General features: G+C 48.7%; 1 protein-coding gene across 6 annotated transcripts; it reads left to right on the top strand.

Annotated features, from left to right (window-relative positions):
- The first annotated feature begins 1,012 nt into the window (after positions 1 to 1,012).
- Positions 1,013 to 9,218, top strand: LOC125085277 (neuropeptide Y receptor type 4-2). Of its 6 annotated transcripts, XM_047703594.1 has the most exons (5): positions 1,467 to 1,678; positions 5,363 to 5,534; positions 6,225 to 6,332; positions 6,554 to 6,690; positions 6,803 to 9,108. In XM_047703594.1, exon 5 carries the CDS (start codon positions 6,843 to 6,845, stop codon positions 7,968 to 7,970), a length of 1,128 nt encoding a protein of 375 aa, XP_047559550.1. In that variant the 5' UTR covers positions 1,467 to 1,678; positions 5,363 to 5,534; positions 6,225 to 6,332; positions 6,554 to 6,690; positions 6,803 to 6,842; the 3' UTR covers positions 7,971 to 9,108. The 6 variants fall into 6 exon arrangements, with proteins under 6 accessions (XP_047559552.1, XP_047559550.1, XP_047559546.1 ...); XM_047703590.1 differs by lacking the exon at positions 6,554 to 6,690 and having other exon boundaries at positions 6,803 to 9,218; XM_047703595.1 differs by lacking the exon at positions 5,363 to 5,534.
- The last annotated feature ends 12,355 nt before the right edge of the window (positions 9,219 to 21,573 follow it).

Raw genomic sequence — 21,573 nt, forward strand, 5'->3', positions numbered from 1 at the left:
GATGATCAAATAAGGTCATGTTCGTAGGGTCCACAAGTACCATCAATGACAGCTGCCACTCTAGAAGGGGTCATTGCCCACAGCTCCAGGGCCATTTCCACAGATGAATGGTACCTCGAGGTTTACCTGGTGTGTGGAAGGAGTACCTGGGAGGTGTGTGTCATGTCATAGGAGACTTGTACCTGTCCCAGATTTAGGATGTTCCCTTGAAGCAGATCTGTTACTCTCAGGAGGTCCTCCAAACACATACTTAATTTTACTGTGTGGCCTCCTCAGGGAAGAAAATGATTAGTGTATTTAAAGCAGGAACAGCCCATGTAACAAATCCTGTTCCATTTCAACCAAGTCTTGTGTTGCCTGGGCCCTGATGGAGAAGTGCTTTCTCTGTTAATTCTCATTGCAACAACCTTGGAGGCCCTTCCAGCACCTCTAAGTCCCTCCTGACTGTCCCACCTGAGCCTCTGGAAGCCTCCTTGCTAACATTCTTCCGGACACCGCCTCTGGTGCCCTCCAGGGGCCAAAGCCTCCAGCCTCAGGGCCTGCGCTCCTGCTGGGCTCTCTGCCAGGCTCTCTTTCTGGACCACCCATCTAGAGCTGACCTATTTCCCCACAGCATCTCACTCCGAGGTAACTCATTTACTTGTCTCTTGCTTGTCTTTCCTCCCAGGACCGGGAGCTCCAGAATGACACAGGACAGTGACTCTGCCTTCTTCAGCTGTGTGTGCCCAGCAGGAGAGCCAAGCTCACAGAAGGCCTGCAATTAATATTCCTGAACCAGTTCATGAACGGCCCATTTCGCGGATGAGGACACCGAGGCCCAGGCAGGGAGAGGCGCGCAGCCCTAGTCTGGAGTGCGGGACTGGGGCCGGCGCGGGGGGAGGCCCGCGTGCTGGGCCAGAGCGGCAGGGCCAGTGGTGGGGCTCACCGGCGCGGCTCACAGAGGAGCCGTCCTAGTGGGCGGGCGCCGGCGGTGGACTGGGCGGGCGCGGGCGCGGGCGCGGCGGGCGGCGGGCGGCGCAGGAGGGAGCCGAGCCGGCCCACCGGCAGACCGGCAGGAAGGCTGGGCTCCGCACGCAGTGAGCGCCGTGGCAGGCGGGCGCGGGCCCCGCGACGGCCCCGTGGGTGCGGGGGGCGGAGGGGCCCCGGGCCCAGGTGCCAGGGGTCCTCAGGTGAGCCACACGCGTCGCCTGCCGCGGGGGTCCTGGGGAGGAGGCGCCCGGTGGGCTTCACATGAGCCCCGGGGCTCGGAGCCGCAAGGCCGGGGTGAGGGGTGGAGGGCGGGGCGGGGCGGGGCGGGGCGGGGGTGGGGAGCCCGCAGCCCCTCCGGTGGACTCGGGCTCCCGCTGCCGCGGTGTCCTCACCTGCTGCCTCACCCTGTGGGCCGCGAGAAACGAGGGGTGCATGGAAAGCGTCTGGGCACCTGGGCTTTAGGACACCAGGAGATGTATTAGTTGTTAGTTTTCCTCTGACTGATGTGGAACGCAGGCTGCGGGGAGACCACTCCCAGAGCTTCAGATGTTCCCGCCGCCAGTGTCTTGACAGCTGCCTGGGAACTAAATCCGGACTCACCATTCTACGGCCCTTGTACAATAATCCCCTCTCCCCCTCCCAGAATCACCACCCCTGGGGCGGACCCGGAGGAACTGAGCCCTGGTCCTCCTCACTGCGCACCTCTGAGGTACGCAATGGGAAGTGAGGGACAGTCTTGGTATGCGGTCCCCTGCTGGGGGGTGGGGGAGGCAAGCACCCAGAAAGGTCTGAAGTGGTCGTGTGGCCCCAGCTCAGCACCCCGGGGAGGGGATACGATCCCTGCACTGCTGGAGGCTGCGAGGCACTGACCCTTGCAAGGGATGGGTCCTTGCTCAGTGGTAACCCTTCCAGCCTGTGTCTCCTCCTTGGGGAGCGGTCCTCTTGTGGTCTGCCATGGTGGGGGAGGGCTCTGAGGTTCCAGAGTGTGTCAGTAAGGAGGCAACCCCAAGAGTGTCATTACCTTAGGGACTGCCAGTCCCAGACTGCTTGGGAAGGACAGGGGCCTGAAGAGGCTGGATGGTCCTTGGCGCTGCTGGGGAGCTGGGGGTTCTGAGCCAGCATGCTGGGACGAAGGGCCAAAGCCCTCCACCTTACTAACGCAGGTCCCTGGGGCACCTTCTTATTTGGCTCAGCCGCCTCCCAGCACCCCTGGGCACTCACTGGGACCATGGGCTCTGTCAGGCTTTATCAGGGACCTTTACCACCAACCCAGCCTCAGCTCCTCTGTGGCTCTACGTCAGCTTGCGTCTTGCTTAATTAAGCGTGGGCTCCACTTCCCTTTTCGAAATCTGCCTGGCAGGTCCAAGGGCAGGGGTTTCATAGTCAGACTGCTGGGCTTCTTATTAGCTGTGTCCCTGTGTTCTTACTAGTCAGGTCCCTTCCTCTAGCTGGGTCTCAAGCGTCCCCCTCTTGAAAATGGAGCAGATATGAGATTGAACCACATGAATTTGCCGTGTTTGCAGGGCAACAATGGCTGGGTACTGGCAATTTCATGTGGTTCAGCCTAGTAATGCCTTCCTTGCAGGGCTGTGTTGTGGATTAATGCCGGGTGGGGTATAAGGTGCCAGAAGCTCTGTGACAACTGATGTCCCTTCTGCCCATTGTCTCCCAGGAATGCATGTGTTCTCCAGGTTGAGGCAAGCCCCCTCCCTTCTTGCTCTCTCTCCTCTAAGACTGGGCTCCCTCTGCAGTCTCCTGCTTTCCCTACCAAATGCACTTCCTTGCTCCCCTGGGTCTAGCAGCCTCAGATCCTGCCCCTCCCCGGGTGCAGCCTCATGGGCTGTTTGGGCGTCTCCCAGGATGTCCAGGGACCAAAATCAAAGCAAAATCTCGTCTGTCTGTATGCTGGCGGCTACCACCTTCTCCTTACCGCCTGTGTGTCCCTCAGAATCCTGGGGTCTCATCTATAGATGGGGCAGTGTGAATGAGGGTCAGTGTGAGGCCTGTCATGGGTGTCTCTTGGGCTAGTCACTGGCCTGTGGACAGCAAAGTCTTTGGCTCTGAAATGCAAGCAGTGGGAGTGTGGCCCTTCCTAGCCCTGGGTAGAGATGGGGACTCCATGGTGGGGCGGGGCTCACAGCAGGAGCGTGGTGCAGCAGCATTGGCGCCCTTTTGAGGCCGGGCACTGGGTAAAGGATTGGAGTAGGTGATAGCTCCCAGCTCTGTGCCCTCTTGCAGGACTTCCTAAAGAGGCTTTGGGTCAAAGCCAGAGCCAAGTGCACTCAGCTGCCTGGGGATGGGTTTGTATGACCACTGTGGCCAGGTCCTCATGGTGGAAGAGAGTGAGGTCCCCTCGGGTAGTGTTGGTGGGAGGATATGTGGGAAGAGAAGAAAGCTAACGTTCAATGAGCACCTACTCTAGGATAGGCTGGTCTTGTTGCAAAATGGGCAGCTCAGCTTCCCAGGAAGTGGCAGAGAGAGTTCCTGAACAGGACATGGTCCACTGAACTGTGTTATTTGTCCAAGGAACTAAGATGGAGACTGAACCTGAAAGAGTCTAAGGGAGGGAGAGCTCCGGAGTCCTACCTTTCAGCCTCCTTTTGTTCCCATTTTATTCCCTGACCTAGGAGGGAACCAGGCCCTCCTGTAAGATAAAGATTTCTCCCCCCGCCCCCATATAGCTGAGGGAACTGAGGCTCAGGGAGGTTCAGTGACTCTCCCAAAGCCACCCTGCTGACAGGTGGCAGGGCTGGAATTTGAACCCCGGACAAGTTCATGGCCTGCTGGGCTCCCTGGGGTCCTGATGTTTCTCGGCTCTTTTTCCAGATGCCAGGGATGGCCCTGTGCAACAAAGGATACTGTCCTTGCCCCCAGGGGCCCTCAGACAACTGGGGAGACAGAACTACAGCCTGCTCTTGAGGGAAAGCATCCCCTGCCCTGGCCCAGCAGCAAGGTGACCCACTCCTTTCAGCCACATGATCTCACTCTGAGACCTCAACCCTTAAGTCCCAGTTGGTGGGGTTGTGGCTGGATCATGATAGCTTTCCACCAGGCCCTGGGGGTAGCTAAGTCCTATCCTTCCTCACCTGATTCTGCTCAGGAGCATCTCCCTCCAAGGGATCCTCCTTTCCGGGGGCCCCCACCTCTCAGCATGTTCTTTGAAAGAAATCTAGCTTTCCTGATGATCTGGGGCTCTTGGATTTGAGTCATTGCCACCTTGGCCCTGGAGTATGCTTCTGGAAATCCTCAGTCCTGGTGCACAGAGGGCCTTTCTGGGGTGGAGGTGGGGGCTCATGGAGTCTCCTCCTGGTGGGCCTCTTCCAGCTTCTACAGAAACACGCAGAGGCCCGCTGATAGTTCCGATTCTTTTCTGGTCCCAACCCCATGCTTGCTTTCCTGCCTTACTGCTCTCCCAGTCCTGGCACTTCCCTCCTCTCCCTGTTCCCACCAGTTGCTGGGAAGGGCTGATTTGCTTTCAGGCACTCATGTGGTCTAGGCGCAGTGACTGGTGTGGGGTGTCCCGGGCCACACGTGCCCATCCCTTATGTTACTCTTTATGGCTTCCCTAAGAAGGGGGCTACAAGACACTACTGTCTTCCTGGCCCTCCCTCTCTGCATGTCCTGGACTTCTTCCTCAGTCTGTTCTCTATATCTGAATGATATTTCTAGAATGGACATGGGCTTGTTGGCCAGCTTTTAATGGCTCCCCTGGCATTCCTGTTCCGGCCTACCTCTCCGGTCTCACTGCTTGCCACTGCCTTCCACCTACGTGAGACTTCTGTTATTCAGAGGGGCTCGCTGTTCTCTGAGGAGGTTCTGCTCTTCCCTGCCTTCCTGTCTTTGCACATGCTGTTCCCCGCACTTTGAATTCCCTCCTCTATCTGGTCCACTGGATGGCTGACTCCTTCAACTTTGGGGCCCTGCCTCAATGTCACATCTTCTCTCATCTTCCTGCTTCCTCCCTCATCTCCCAGCTCACAGGTGTTGCAGTCATACTGGTTTTGGCCATGGTATGGCCTTGAGGCTCACCTGTGTTTCTGGGGGCAGTTCTGTGGTCTGGGAGGGACATGGCCGTATGTCATCTTTGCATGGGTGTTCTGTCATGGGTCTTGGCACATGTTTATTGAGTGAATGAAGATGTGAGGATTTTTTGGAGGTCTCCCCACCCACGAACTCTGCTCTGATCATGTTGTCCTTGGCTAATTTAGAGCTGCTGGTCTTACTCCCTGCCATTGACCCAGCCCTGGCTGATGGTCAACCAGAGCTTGGGGTGTCTCTCCCATTGGCTGCTTCTGAGCATAGTGCACCCAACTCTGTTTCGTGCAGCTCTGGCTGCTTTTGGACTCAACATACTGGACCTTACATTTGGCTTTTCTGTATTTCATTTTACCAGGTTCTATTCCAAACAGTCCTTTCTGCCAGAAGACTGTGGTGCCAGAAAAATCCTCCTGCCTCTGAGATTCAGTAGCCAAAAGAACCAGCATGTAAAGTATCAGTTGAATTCATGACTTGATCTTGTAAAAAGCCAAATGTAGCTCATCTTTATAAGCCAGATCAAATGCATGGTGAGTGACATTTAGGACATTAGACATACAGATTTTACTGATCTCTGGTTCATTTTGGCCATACTCTGTAAAAACAGCTTTTAAATTGTCACTTGATCGTGAAGAACATATATATGCTCACCAATGGGCTTGACCATTCTGTGGGCCTTAAAGAATATCTGAAATAGGGTCTTCCTCTGTGAATGGTGTATTTCACAATGGGACTCGAGGGGTATGCGCATGAGAGTTCTCTGGGCCACTTGCTAAGAAACAGGTGCCTGGGCCCCATCCCAGACTCACTTTACTGTATCTCCAGGTTGTGAGGCTCTGGAGTCTGCACTTTCAACATGCTCCTGGAAGGATTGCAATGCTTCCTGATGGCCGGGAACTGCCCATGGGATTAATGACAGCTAGAGACCCTGTGAGGAAGGTGAATCACGGTGGTGTGTGGAGTGATCTGGTAGCTCTCTAAGTCAGAGCCTCTGCCATTGGCATTACCACCTGGAGATTCCAGAGTCCAAAATTCCAATCTGGTGTTAGCAGAGGGTCCCTCATGTTGAGGAGACAGCCAGGGAAAAGAGACAGGCTGTGTCAGGGCATGGAGGTATGGACCAAGTTGGTGTGCTTGGGATCTGCAAGCTAGTTCAGGTGACTTGAGCATAGACAGGACAGTCAGTGGCAATTCATAACCTTGGCCTTGCATGTGTGCAGCATGATGGGCAGGAGGAGAGAGCTGGCATGCCGATGACCCCGTCTTTGCATCCGTGGCCGTCTTCAACTCTGCCGTGTGTTGCTGGAGAAACAAGGCTGGCAGGGGAGGTAGGGCCCGAGACCAGGGGGGTGCACTGGGTGGCGAGCTCTGAGGTTTGGTTTTATCCCATAGGGCAGGGGTCTCTGTGGAAGGACCTGAGCAGAGGGTGGCATTTGCCACCATCCCCATTTGGATAAAATATCACGAGGGGATTTTGGCCCATATTCCCTAAGCAGTTCTGTCTTTGTACTCTGCATGCAAATCCCTAGTTTCTTTATCATTAAAACAGCTTGGAAGCCTGAAGTCAGAGGGAATGTGTATGATAAGTTCTGGCATCAGACCGGAGTTCACATCTGAGCCCTGTGACTGATTAGCCATGTGACCATGGGCAAGTTGCTTTATATCTCTGAGGCTCAGGTCTTCCAGGTCCCAGCAGACTTGGGATGGCAGATGCCATGAACCTCTTTATGTGGCCCCCACCTCTCCCTGGATTCATGAGGCAGGATCCCTGAGTACCACTTGTCTGTTTGCTTTGTAGGCTTCATCACTGAACCTTCTGGAATCTTCTCACCTGCACCATGAATGTCTCTCACTTCCTGGCCTTACTGCTCCCAGGATCCCCACAGGGTCAAAACAGGAGCAGGTCAAGGAGCATTCCGTACAACTTCTCAGACCACTGCCAGGATTCTGTAGACCTGATGGTCTTCATTGTCACCTCTTATAGCATTGAGACTGTTGTGGGGGTCCTGGGCAACCTCTGCCTCATATGCGTGACCATGCGGCAGAAGGAGAAGGCCAACGTGACCAACCTGCTCATTGCCAACCTGGCTTTCTCTGACTTCCTCATGGGTCTCCTCTGTCAGCCGCTCACGGCCATATACACCATTATGGACTACTGGGTCTTTGGGGAGACCCTTTGCAAGATGTCGGCCTTCATCCAGTGCTTGTCGGTGACAGTCTCCATCCTTTCGCTTGTTCTTGTGGCCCTGGAGAGGCATCAGCTCATCATCAACCCAACAGGCTGGAAGCCCAGTGTCCCCCAGGCCTACCTGGGGATTGTGATCATCTGGCTCATCGGCGCCTTCCTCTCCCTGCCCTTCCTGGTCAACAGTGTCCTGGAGAAAGTCTTTCATAGGAACCACTCCAAGGCTGTGGAGTTTCTGGCAGATAAGGTGGTCTGTACCGAGTCGTGGCCACTGCACCACCACCGCATCGTCTACACCACCTCCCTGCTGCTCTTCCAGTACTGTGTGCCCTTGGCCTTCATCCTGGTCTGCTACGTGCGCATCTACCAGCACCTGCGGAAGCGGAGGCAGGTGTTCCGCAAGGGCACCTACAGCTCACGGGCATGGCAGATGAAGCGGATAAATGGGATCCTCGTGGTCATGGTGGTGGCCTTCGCCGTGCTCTGGCTGCCCCTGCATGTGTTCAACAGCCTAGAGGACTGGTACCACGAGGCCATCCCCATCTGTTACGCCAACCTCATCTTCTTGGTGTGCCACCTGCTTGCCATGGCCTCTACCTGTGTCAACCCTTTCATCTACGGTTTTCTCAACACCAACTTCAAGAAGGAGGTCAAGGCCCTGGTGCTGACGTGTCAGCAGAGTGCTCCGGTGGATGAGTCTGAGCATCTGCCCCTGTCCACAGTGCACACGGAGGTCTCCAAAGGCTCTCTGAGGCTCAGTGGCAGGTCTAACCCTATTTAGTCTGGTTTAGGGCTTCTCCCAGCCACGTCCATTGCCAGGCTGTCTCACTCAGCTAAGTGAGCCAGTTGCATCATTACTGCATCGTTAGGGCATTCTGGTGGCACTCCATCATTGCTGGTTTTCTGGAGCCCAGAGAGGCTGGAGAGAGCCTCTTTTTGTACGCATCTACTCTGTGAAGCCCGACATTCACACGATCCAAGCATTTATTCCTGGAGGAGTCCTGAGTCTGGATTCTGCAGGTTAGAGCATGCCTTGCAGCCTGACCAGGTGCTGGAACCAGAGATGGTCCTCTTGTAGCAGGCAGAGTTCATTCTGGTAATTCACAAACAGATGCTCAGCCTAGGAACCCAAGGGGTTCATCTTGGCCAATGAGACTGTGAGGTCACTGTGGGGTAAGGGAAGGAGCACGTGGGGTCAGGGCTCTGGACCTTGGTCAGTCCCTCACCTCTGAGAGAGGTGATGTTGGTGAACAGAATTTACGAGTAGTAAAGAAGTCTATGAAGACAAGATAGAGGGATTACTGTCATGGGGTTAGAGTATTACATTGCAGAGCATGGATCCTGGTCATCTTGGGTCCTCGTGCTCCTCTGCAGCAGGAAAGTCAGGCCTGAGCAGCAAGAACCCCAGGATTCACCTCCTGCTCCAACTTTCTCTTCCACTGCCTCTGCCACCTTAGTTCGAAATAAGACTGCAAGTGCCCCCCCCGAAAACCACCTTGAGGGGGATACCTGCATTGTCGCAGAGCTGGTCCTCCACACCTAGGACAGATGCTGGTGCAGGGAGAGGGCTCCAGCAAGTCAGGCTGATGGCAAACGTGCCCTGCTGAGTGCTCAGCTGAGCACAAGCACCCTGGGCCACAGTCCAGCATGGGGAGGACTCAGGCTGCTTCAGCCATGCTCTTACCTCCTCTTCCTGACTTTCAGGACTTCTCTCGACAAGGCAGCTGGCTAGGAACTCTGTGTGCCTCCCCATCATTGACCCACTGCCAAGGCCAACGGCACTCTGACTGCTAACCTGACTTGCTCTAGGTGATGGGCACCCTGTTGAAAAGCCTCACCAAGGCTTCAGGAAGGGTAGGGGCAGGGGGGTTCTTTTGTTTGGCTTAATGGGACACTGGCTGAAACCTAGATTTCCTCCCAGGAAAAAGGAGGAAAGCCTAAAATGAATAGGATTATCTCACCCATGCCCCAGTCTTCTGGCTGCTGACCCAGATCCAAGGCTTTATCTCTGTGTGGACCAGACAGACAGGTCAAGATCGCCTCTGGGCTACTTTTTTTTTTTTTTTAATTTTTAAAATTTTTTTCAGCATAACAGTATTCATTATTTTTGCACCACACCCAGTGCTCCATGCAATCCGTGCCCTCTACAATGCCCACCACCTGGTGCCCCCAACCTCCCACCCCCCACCCCTTCAAAATTCTCAGATCGTTTTTCAGAGTCCATAGTCTCTCATGGTTCACCTCCCCTTCCAATTTCCCTCAACTCCCTTCTCCTCAACATCTCCCCTTGTCCTCCATGCTATTTGTTATGCTACACAAATAAGTGAAACCATATGATAATTGACTCTCTCTGCTTGACTTATTTCACTCAGCATAATCTCTTCCAGTTCCGTCCATGTTGCTACAAAACTTGGGGATTCATCCTTTCTTTTTTTTTTTTTTAATTTTTTTATTTTTTTCAGCATAACAGTATTCATTATTTTTGCACCACACCCAGTGCTCCATGCAATCCGTGCCCTCTACAATACCCACCACCTGGTGCCCCCAACCTCCCACCCCCCACCCCTTCAAAATTCTCAGATCGTTTTTCAGAGTCCATAGTCTCTCATGGTTCACCTCCCCTTCCAATTTCCCACAACTCCCTTCTCCTCTCCATCTCCCCTTGTCCTCCATGCTATTTGTTATGCTCCACAAATAAGTGAAACCATATGATAATTGACTCTCTCTGCTTGACTTATTTCACTCAGCATAATCTCTTCCAGTCCCGTCCATGTTGCTACAAAACTTGGGGATTCATCCTTTCTTTCTTTTTTTTTTTTTTTTTACAGCTTTATAAACATATATTTTTATCCCCAGGGGTACAGGTCTGCGAATCGCCAGGTTTACACACTTCACAACACTCACCATAGCACATACCCTCCCCGATATCCATAACCCCACCCCCTTTCCCAACCCCCTCCCCCCATCAACCCTCAGTTTGTTTTGTGAGATTAAGAGTCACTTATGGTTTGTCTCCCTCCCAATCCCATCTTGTTTCATTTACTCTTCTCCTACCCCCTCGACCCCCCATGTTGCATCTCCTCTCCCTCATATCAGGGAGATCATATGATAGTTGTCTTTCTCCGATTGACTTATTTCGCTAAGCATGATACCCTCTAGTTCCATCCACGTCGTCGCAAATGGCAAGATTTCATTTCTTTTGATGGCTGCATAGTATTCCATTGTGTATATATACCACATCTTCTTTATCCACTCGTCTGTAGATGGACATCTAGGTTCTTTCCATAGTTTGGCTACTGTAGACATTGCTGCTATAAACATTCGGGTGCACGTGCCCCTTCGGATCACTACGTTTGTATCTTTAGGGTAAATACCCAGCAGTGCAATTGCTGGGTCACAGGGTAGTTCTATTTTCAACATTTTGAGGAACCTCCATGCTGTTTTCCAGAGTGGTTGCACCAGCTTGCATTCCCACCAACAGTGTAGGAGGGTTCCCCTTTCTCCGCATCCTCGCCAGCATCTGTCATTTCCTGACTTGTTCATTTTAGCCATTCTGACTGGTGTGAGGTGATATCTCATGGTGGTTTTGATTTGTATTTCCCTGATGCCGAGTGATATGGAGCACTTTTTCATGTGTCTGTTGGCCATCTGGATGTCTTCTTTGCAGAAATGTCTGTTCATGTCCTCTGCCCATTTCTTGATTGGATTATTTGTTCTTTGGGTGTTGAGTTTGCTAAGTTCTTTATAGATTTTGGACACTAGCCCTTTATCTGATATGTCATTTGCAAATATCTTCTCCCATTCTGTCAGTTGTCTTTTGGTTTTGTTCACTGTTTCCTTTGCTGTGCAAAAGCTTTTGATCTTGATAAAATCCAAAAAGTTCATTTTTGCCCTTGCTTCCCTTGCCTTTGGTGATGTTCCTAGGAAGATGTTGCTGCGGCTGAGGTCGAAGAGGTTGCTGCCTGTGTTTTCCTCGAGGATTTTGATGGATTCCTTTCTCACATTGAGATCCTTCATCCATTTTGAGTCTATTTTCGTGTGTGGTGTAAGGAAATGATCCAATTTCATTTTTCTGCATGTGGCTGTCCAATTTTCCCAACACCATTTATTGAAGAGGCTGTCTTTTTTCCATTGGACATTCTTTCCTGCTTTGTCGAAGATGAGTTGACCATAGAGTTGAGGGTCCATTTCTGGGCTCTCTATTCTGTTCCATTGATCTATGTGTCTGTTTTTGTGCCAGTACCATGCTGTCTTGATGAAGACAGCTTTGTAATAGAGCTTGAAGTCCGGAATTGTGATGCCACCAACTTTGGCTTTCTTTTTCAATATTCCTTTGGCTATTCGAGGTCTTTTCTGGTTCCATATAAATTTTAGGATGATTTGTTCCATTTCTTTGAAAAAATGGATGGTACTTTGATAGGAATTGCATTAAATGTGTAGATTGCTTTAGGTAGCATAGACATTTTCACAATATTTATTCTTCCAATCCAGGAGCATGGAACATTTTTCCATTTCTTTGTGTCTTCCTCAATTTCTTTCATGAGTACTTTATAGTTTTCTGAGTATAGATTCTTAGTCTCTTTGGTTAGGTTTATTCCTAGGTATCTTATAGTTTTGGGTGCAATTGTAAATGGGATGGACTCCTTAATTTCTCTTTCTTCTGTCTTGTTGTTGGTGTAGAGAAATGCAACTGATTTCTGTGCATTGATTTTATATCCTGACACTTTACTGAATTCCTGTACAAGTTCTAGCAGTTTTGGAGTGGAGTCTTTTGGGTTTTCCACATAGAGTATCATATCATCTGCGAAGAGTGATAGTTTGACTTCTTCTTTGCTGATTTGGATGCCTTTAATTTCCTTTTGTTGTCTGATTGCTGAGGCTAGGACTTCTAGTACTATGTTGAATAGCAGTGGTGATAACGGACATCCCTGCCGTGTTCCTGACCTTAGCGGAAAAGCTTTCAGTTTTTCTCCATTGAGAATGATATTTGCGATGCGATGGGTTTTTCATAGATGGCTTTGATAATATTGAGGTATGTGCCGTCTATCCCTACACTTTGAAGAGTTTTGATCAGGAAGAGATGCTGTACTTTGTCAAATGCTTTTTCAGCATCTATGGAGAGTATCATATGGTTCTTGTTCTTTCTTTTATTAATGTGTTGTATCACATTGATTGATTTGCGGATGTTGAACCAACCTTGCAGCCCTGGAATAAATCCCACTTGGTCGTGGTGAATAATCCTTTTAACGTACTGTTGAATCCTATTGGCTAGTATTTTGGCGAGAATTTTTGCATCTGTGTTCATCAAGGATATTGGTCTGTAGTTCTCTTTTTTGTTGGGATCCTTGTCTGGTTTTGGGATCAAGGTGATGCTGGCCTCATAAAATGAGTTTGGAAGTTTTCCTTCTATTGCTATTTTTTGGAACAGTTTCAGGAGAATAGGAATTAGTTCTTCTTTAAATGTTTGGTAGAATTCCCCCGGGAAGCCGTCTGGCCCTGGGCTTTTGTTTGTTTGGAGATTTTTGATGACTGTTTCAATCTCCTTACTGGTTATGGGTCTGTTCAGGCTTTCTATTTCTTCCTGGTTCAGTTGTGGTAGTTTATATGTCTCTAGGAATGCATCCATTTCTTCCAGATTGTCAAATTTGTTGGCGTAGAGTTGCTCATAGTATGTTCTTATAATTGTCTGTATTTCTTTGGTGTTCGTTGTGATCTCTCCTCTTTCATTCATGATTTTATTGATTTGGGTCCTCTCTCTTTTCTTTTTGATAAGTCTGGCCAGGGGTTTATCAATCTTATTAATTCTTTCAAAGAACCAGCTCCTAGTTTCGTTGATTTGTTCTATTGTTTTTTTGGTTTCTATTTCATTGATTTCTGCTCTGATCTTTATGATTTCTCTTCTCCTGCTGGGTTTAGGGTTTCTTTCTTGTTCTTTCTCCAGCTCCTTTAGGTGTAGGGTTAGGTTGTGTACCTGAGACCTTTCTTGTTTCTTGAGAAAGGCTTGTACCGCTATATATTTTCCTCTCAGGACTGCCTTTGTTGTGTCCCACAGATTCTGAACTGTTGTGTTTTCATTATCATTTGTTTCCATAAATTTTTTCAATTCTTCTTTGATTTCCTGGTTGACCCATTCATTCTTGAGAAGGATGCTGTTTAGTCTCCATGTATTTGGGTTCTTTCCAAATTTCCTCTTGTTATTGAGTTCTAGCTTTAGAGCATTGTGGTCTGAAAATATGCAGGGAATGATCCCAATCTTTTGATACTGGTTGAGACTTGATTTAGGACCAAGAATGTGACCTATTCTGGAGAATGTTCCATGTGCACTAGAGAAGAATGTGTATTCTGTTGCTTTGGGATGAAATGTTCTGAATATATCTGTGATGTCCATCTGGTCCAGTGTGTCATTTAAGGCCTTGATTTCCTTGTTGATCTTTTGCTTGGATGATCTGTCCATTTCAGTGAGGGGAGTGTTAAAATCCCCTACTATTATTGTATTCTTGTCGATGTGTTTCTTTGATTTTGTTATTAATTGGTTTATATAGTTGGCTGCTCCCACGTTAGGGGCATAGATATTTAAAATTGTTAGATCTTCTTGTTGGACAGTTCCTTTGAATATGATATAGTGTCCTTCCTCATCTCTTATTATAATCTTTGGCTTAAAATCTAATTGATCTGATATAAGGATTGCCACTCCTGCTTTCTTCTGATGTCCATTAGCATGGTAAATTCTTTCCCACCCCCTCACTTTAAACCTGGAGGTGTCTTCGGGTGTAAGATGAGTTTCTTGTAGGCAACATATAGATGGTTTTTGTTTTTTTATCCATTCTGATACCCTGTGTCTTTTGATTGGGGCATTTAGCCCATTAACATTCAGGGTAAGTATTGAGAGATATGAATTTAGTGCCATTGTATTGCCTATAGGGTGACTGTTATTGTATATTGTCTCTGTTTCTTTCTGATCTACTACTTTTAGGGTCTCTCTTTGCTTAGAGGACCCCTTTCAATATTTCCTGTAGAGCTGGTTTGGTATTTGCAAATTCTTTCAGTTTTTGTTTGTCCTGGAAGCTTTTAATCTCTCCTTCTATTTTCAATGATAGCCTAGCTGGATATAGTATTCTTGGCTGCATGTTTTTCTCATTTAGTACTCTGAATATATCATGCCAGCTCTTTCTGGCCTGCCAGGTCTCTGTGGATAAGTCTGCTGCCAATCTAATATTTTTACCATTGTACGTTACAGACTTCTTTTCCCGGGCTGCTTTCAGGATCTTTTCTTTGTCACTAAGACTTGTCAATTTTACTATTAGGTGACGGGGTGTGGACCTATTCTTATTGATTTTGAGGGGGGTTCTCTGAACCTCCTGGATTTTGATGCTTGTTCCCTTTGCCATATTGGGGAAATTCTCTCCAATAATTCTCTCCAATATACCTTCTGCGCTCCTCTCTCTTTCCTCTTCTTCTGGAATCCCAATTATTCTAATGTTGTTTCGTCTTATGGTGTCACTTATCTCTCGAATTCTCCCCTCGTGGTCCAGTAGCTGTTTGTCCCTCTTTTGCTCAGCTTCTTTATTCTCTGTCATTTGGTCTTCTATATCGCTAATTCTTTCTTCTGCCTCATTTATCCTAGCAGTGAGAGCCTCCATTTTTGATTGCCCCTCATTAGTAGCTTTTTTGATTTCAACTTGGTTAGATTTTAGTTCTTTTTTTTCTCCAGAAAGGGCTTTTATATCTCCCGAGAGGGTTGCTTTAATATCTTCCATGCCTTTTTCAAGCCCGGCTAGAACCTTGAGAATCATCATTCTGAACTCTATATCTGACATATTACCAATGTCTGTATTGATTAGGTCCCTAGCCTTTGGTATTGCCTCTTGTTCTTTTTTTTGTTGTGAATTTTTCCGCCTTGTCATTTTGTCCAGATAAGAGTTTATGAAGGAGCAAGTAAAATACTAAAAGGGTGGCTACAACCCCAGGAAAATATGCTTTAGCCAAATCAGAAGAGATCTTGAATTGTGAGGGGGGAGAAACGGGATAAAAGGGGTTCAGAAAGAAAGAAAAAAAAAACTATTAAAAAAAAGAAAGCCGATAAAGAAAAAAATATAAAAAGAGGAAAAAAAATATATATATTAGATAAACTATTTAAAAAACCTTAAAAAAAAGAAAATGGTAAAAGTTAAAAAAAATTTAGCAGAAGAAGAGAAAAAGAAAAAAAAATTGAAAAAGAAAAAAAAATTAAATTAACTGCAAGGCTAAAAATTCATGGGGAGAAAGCCATGAGTTCCGTGCTTTGCTTTCTTCTCCTCTGGAATTCCGCCGTTCTCCTTGGTAGGTGAACTTGGTCCTGGCTGGGTTTCCCGTAGATCTTCTGGGGGAGGGGCCCGTTGTAGTGATTCTCAAGCGTCTTTGCCCCAGGCGGAGTTGCACCGCCCTTACCCGGGGCCGCGCTGAGTCATCCGCTCGGTTCGCTTTCGGGAGCTTTTGTTCCCTGAGCGCTTTCCGTAGAGTCCGGAGGACGGGAATAAAGATGGCGGCCTCTCGGTCTCTGGCCCGGAGGAGCCGAGAGCCCGGGGCCCCACTCCTCTGTGCGCCCTCAGAGAACAGTGCCAAATGACTCTCGTCACCCTGGCCTCCGGCCGCGCTCCGAGCTGACCGAGCCTGCGACCGGTTCAAGGCAACCCTGAGCTGAGAGTCACTCCTCGGCTCTGTCTCTGCAGCCGGCTTCCCCGTTCTAATACCGGTAAGCTCTGTGACACTGAGACACCCCCGATCCTTCTGCGACCCTGCGGGACCTGAGGCCACGCTTACCCCGCCTGGGCTTCACCCCAGTTAAGCCTCTGGAGCGATGTCCCTCAGCAGAACAGACTTTTAAAAGTCCTGATTTTGCTCCGTTGCTCCGCCGCTCGCCGGGAGCCGGCCCCTCCCCCCGCGGTCTATCTTCCCGTCGCTTTGGATTCACTTCTCCGCCAGTCCTACCTTGCAGAAAGTGGTTGATTTTCTGTTTCTGGAATTGCTGTTCTTCTTCTCTTCAATCTCCCGTTGGATTTGTAGGTGTTTGCAATCTTTAGATAAGCTATTTAGCTGATCTCCCGCTACCCGAAGTAGTCTCAGCCTGCTACTTCTCCGCCATCTTGACTCCTCCTCACCTCTGGGCTACTTTTGATGGGATGCCGGGTCTGGCTCTTGCCTGCTCAGACCCATTCACCCTGGGGCAGAGTGGTCACTGGTTAAACCCACCATGGCTTCCTGGGGCAGGATATTCAGGTGCCCAGAGCCCCTGAGGAGTCTCACTGGGAGGCTACCAGGACTGCTGTTCACAGGGTATCTGGCAGAGGGCCAAGCAGCAGGAGGTTGAACAGCCATGTCTGACTGTTTCTCTGACCTGGCCCCTGACCAAGAACTTGTGCAGCCAACACCCAAGTCAAGCGCTCCATTGGGCCACCAGCTCCATTCCTAGAGCTGTTTGTTTCATCCCAGCTTTTGGTCATGCTGTTCCTTTGCTGACCTTTACCCTGGCTTTCGGGATAGATTTTGAGCCACTCTGTCAGACATGGCTTGTGCTGGTCCTCTGGTGCCATCTGCTGTAGGCTGCTCCAGGTAAAGCCCAGACCCAGGGGTTCATCCCAGAGTGATGTCATTGACCAAGCTTCCCAAAGAATTTGGGGGCCCCAGGCCCCTCCAGAACCCCATGTAGTTGCCTGGAATTTATGTCTTATCACCCATCTCAATGGGGGTGCTTGGGGACAAGGATGCTTTAGGGTGCCCATACACTTGAGGACAGGGGGACCGGTCTGGGGATCTGGCAAAGGTGCTTGACATTAGGAATCAGGGTAGTGGGTGAAAGCTTCGTTGAGCATCTTCTATGCTCCTCTCACCTTGCCTGGGTGGACAAAACCTGCCCGGATGGCTGTCTCCTGCTCCCAGTTCCTAGTGCCCCTTGGAGTTGCCTGGCTCCCCAGCACCCTGGGATCATGCTGCTGAAAGTAGGGTCAGAAAACCAGCAGCCTCAGCATCACTTGGAACTTGACAGACATGCGGGATCTCTGTTCCCACTTAAGAACTAGTAAATCAGAATCCTCATTTGATCAAATCCTCCAAGTTAATGGTGTACACCTTTGAGTGTGAGCAGCTCTGCTCGAGGAAACAGAGTGCCTTGTAGCCTGGAGCCACTCGGGGAGCCCTGTGGGCACGCACTCTGGGATCTCGAAGACGGCTCTAGGAATCCTGGTTCTGGAGATTGGGCTGCACAGTGGTATTGCTGAAAAGGTGGGTTGTTTGGCTCTGGTTGTTTGTCTCATCTCTGTCTGCACGTGGACAAAATTCTTGTGATGCCTTTTCATTCCTCCAATAAATATTCACTGAATGAACAGTTTGTGCAGTTACATTCTTAGTGAACGTGCCCACCTGTATTCTGCTTGATCTCACTTAAAACTATCATCAGCGGTTTTCCATGATCATTTTTGACATCCCTATCATTATGGATTTAGCAAATGTGCCCGTGAAAGCTGTACCTCTGAGGAAGCTCCTGGGTCCCAGCTAATGGGCATGTCCCTGACTATAGTGGGAGGAGCCCAATCTTTGGGGAGCATTGGGGCTGGAACCTGAGCTGCCCACCCACAAAGACTGCCTGGGGACCCCTCGAGGGAGCAAAGCATTACTGAACCCTGGTGGTGGGAACACAGATCCTGTCTCACTTCAGCACTTCCTTTTCCCAGAAATGACATTGGCTTGTTTTTTCCCCTGTTATAAAAGTTAATCATATTCATTCTTGATGTATACATGAAATATGCAACAATAAAATGAAAAAGGAAATCATGTTCTGTTACCCAAAGATACTCATTGTTTACATTCCTTGGGAGTCATTTCTTTAGTTTCCGTGTACATAGTTTTATTAGAAAAGCATGGTTGAGATCATACTGTAAGTGTCTGCGTATTTATGTATAGTCAAAATATTTTAAAATATCTTTTTTTGCTTAACCTTGTAAGAATTTTTAATCTTTCAACAGATATGTCAGACACATGGGAGGTAACGGAGATACAGTGCTAAGTAAAATAGACACTGTCCCTATTCTCATGGAGTGTATAGTCCAATGACTAGATCCATCCTGCATCTTTAATCATCTGTTGTGGCATACTTCGATGTTTCTAGATCTGTTATGATGAACTTCTATGAAGATAGCTTGTTCTAATTTTTTATATTTTTAAAAATATTTTTAAGAAATATTTTAAGTTGTTTCCACACCCAATGTGGGGCTTGAACCCAGGACCTGGAGATCAAAGATCACACGATCTACTGATTGAGCCGGCCAGGCAACCGCAGAGAACTCTTTTTGTATTTGGAATTATTTCCTTAAGAGAGATTTCCAGAAGTGGCATTAATGGGTCAAAGGGTGTGGACATTTCTCAAGGCTCATGATGTGTACTGCTAGACTGATTTCTGAAGAGGCTGGAATGGTTTTTGCTCTATGGCTAGGGCCTGTTTTACTGTCGCCTGGCCACAGTTGAGGGGTTACCATTTATAAGCAGACCTTCGTTGTTCACTAGATCCTGTCCCCACTCACCTCCTGGAGTCACTCCAGAGTCCTCTTTTCTGCGCTGAGGCTTGTCTTATCTGGATGTCTCTGTTTCTCCTTCTCCCATGCTCTTTTGTACTCACCTCTCCATCCAAACAGCTCTTGCCAAGGTCACCTGTGACTCCCGTGTTGCCAGATCCCTTGGTCAGTTCTCAGTTTCGTCTTCTGTGATTGATTAGCAGCATTTGGCAGTTGGTCAATCCCTTCTCCTTGAATCTCTTTCTGTTTTTTCAGGACATCACACTCTTTTGGCTTTTTCAGGACACCACACTCATGGTTCTGCTGGGCAGTCCTTGTCAGATTCCTTCTTGGATTCTGGTTTCCCTGCCCTTAGATTATTGGCACGTCCCCATGGATACATGGAGGCCCAACTCTGATCCTCTAGATGGGCTCACCCAGTCTCCTGGCTTTCAACACCATTGAATGTTTACCTGCCTAATGCTCCCAAATGTCACTTTCCAGTCTGGTCTTCTTCTGCTCTCAGATTTGTATATCCAGCCACTGCTCTATGTTGACTGGATCAAACTTGGCACGTTCAAAAACAGATGCTTGATTTGTTGCCTTGCCTCTTCTCCCTCAGTTTCCCTCCCCGCTTCATGAAACGGCAACTCTTCCATTTCATTTGCTTGGGTCACAGTCTTAGGATCAGCCTTCCATTCACAGCCCATATCCAGTCCACCAGTGAGTTCTGTAAGCTCTGCCTTCAAAATGTATTGAGAACGACCACTTCTCACCTCCTCTGGCTCTGCCGCCTGGTCCAAGCCATCACCATCTCTACCAAGATGATTGCAGTGACCTTGTCTCTGCTCTTGCTCAGGCTGAGCGATCCTTTGAACACCTCTGTTCAAAACCCTTTACTGGCTTTCTGTCACTCTCAGAGCCAAATTTACAGTCCATGGCCTGGGTTGGCCATCTGCTTGTCTCTGACCTCACTTCTTACCACCTTTCCCCTCTCCCACATCCTTCAGCAGCTTCTAAGATTGCTCCGACTTCCATCCTTTGTACTTCCTACTCTTGCTGCTACCCTCTGAGATCAACACTTTCACTCCCTTCCTCCCTTCACTTTAGTGAGCCTTTATCAGAAGCTTACTTGCTCAGCCACGCTATGATGCATGCCTACTTGATGCTATAGGACTTAGCACCCTATGACGTGCTCGTACAAATTTATTGCTCCATTATCGATTGCCTTATTTCCCCATTAGGATGTAAACCCCATAAAGGCAGGGACCTTGCAAGTTTTATTAACTGTCTGGCTCTTAGAAGAGTGTCTGCCTATGGGAGGTACAGAAGAAACATCGGCAGAGCGAATACATTTAAACATTTTTTGGTAGTTGATCAGTGGGAGTGATACTTCAACTTCTTATTTGTGGAGGGCAGGCATTTGGTTTTGTAGGATGTTGGCTCTAGGCATGGTAAAGCCTTAGCTGGCTGAACGTATGAACCTGAGAGGCCCCCTCTGCATCTTGGTTTGTTTGTTTCTTTTTTTTTTTTTAAGATTTATTTATTTATTTATTTGACAGACAGAGATCACAAGTAGGCAGAGAGGCAGGCAGAGAGAGAGGAAGGGAAGCAGGCTCCCCACAGAACAGAGAGCCCGATGTGGGGCTTGATCCCAGGACCCTGGGATCATGACCTGAGCCAAAGGCAGCAGATTAACCCACTGAGCCACCCAGGCACCCCTGCATCTTGGTTTCTGATTCTTCACCTGGAATGACCGTGGCTACTATGTGTTTAGTGTCCCAAACACTGTGTTAGACACTCTATAGACAAGGGCTCTCCTCAACTTTTATATTGGGTGGAAGAAGAAATGGGTGGAGGGGCAAAAAAAAAAAAAAAACCAACTTCATCCAAATTTTCAAAAAGAGCTAGATTTGAAACCCAATCTGGTGAATTCCAAAGTCCATGACTTGGATTGCTGCAGCAAGGAAGAAGGTTGACCAGATGACCTTCCAACTTTTAGCTAGACAGTTTGAACTTTATGGGTAATGGAGGGACCATGAAGGGCTTTAAGCAGGGAAATGTCATAGTCCAGTCACATTTAAGATCAGTGAGGTTGAATTGGCCTGGGTTCCCCTAAAGCAGAAGCTGAGGCAGAGGCTAACGGGCTTTTTGTTTATTGGAGAATGCAATCCCAAGAAACGAAGTGAGCACACAGGGAATGAGATGGGGAAAGAGAGAGAGCCAATCTAAAGATGCTTTATTGAATTGACTGTTTTTCAAAGGCAGCTGATTACTCCATTTTTGTATCACTCTCAGGACAGTCTGTCTGGAAGGAGAAAAGAGTAAGAATTTAACCATTCATCCCTGTACGTCACTTGTCAAAGTTTTTCCCCATGGAGTTGTGCATTCATAGAGCTTGAACACACTTTTCCATGAACAGAGCAGCCCTGGGGAGAGGAGAGAAGATGTGCTGGGAGGTAAGGTGTAAGACGAAGTAGCATCAGGTCACACTTGCAGGAAGCTGGTCAGAGCCCCACAGAGCTGGATGTTGCAGTGGCCACTGGACCCGCAACAGAGAATCTGAAGGTGAGCATAAGCGGCTTCTGATGCAGGGCAGAGCTGGAGGTGGGCTGGCTGGTGTTATCAGTTGAATTGTGTCTCCCCCACCCCCAAATTCATATGTTGAAGGTTTAACCCCCAGGACTTCAGAATGTGACCTTATTTGGCAGTAGGGGCACTGCAGATATAATTAGTTGAGACGAAGCCGTGCTGGAGGAGGGTGGACCCCAATCCAATATGATTGGTATTCTTATAAAAGGAGAAAGTTTGGATACAGAGACAACATGCAGTGAAGATGAAGGAAGAGGTCTGAATGATGCC

This window comes from Lutra lutra, chromosome 14, assembly GCF_902655055.1.
Source record: "Lutra lutra chromosome 14, mLutLut1.2, whole genome shotgun sequence".
In the NCBI taxonomy this organism is placed as follows: domain Eukaryota; kingdom Metazoa; phylum Chordata; class Mammalia; order Carnivora; family Mustelidae; genus Lutra; species Lutra lutra.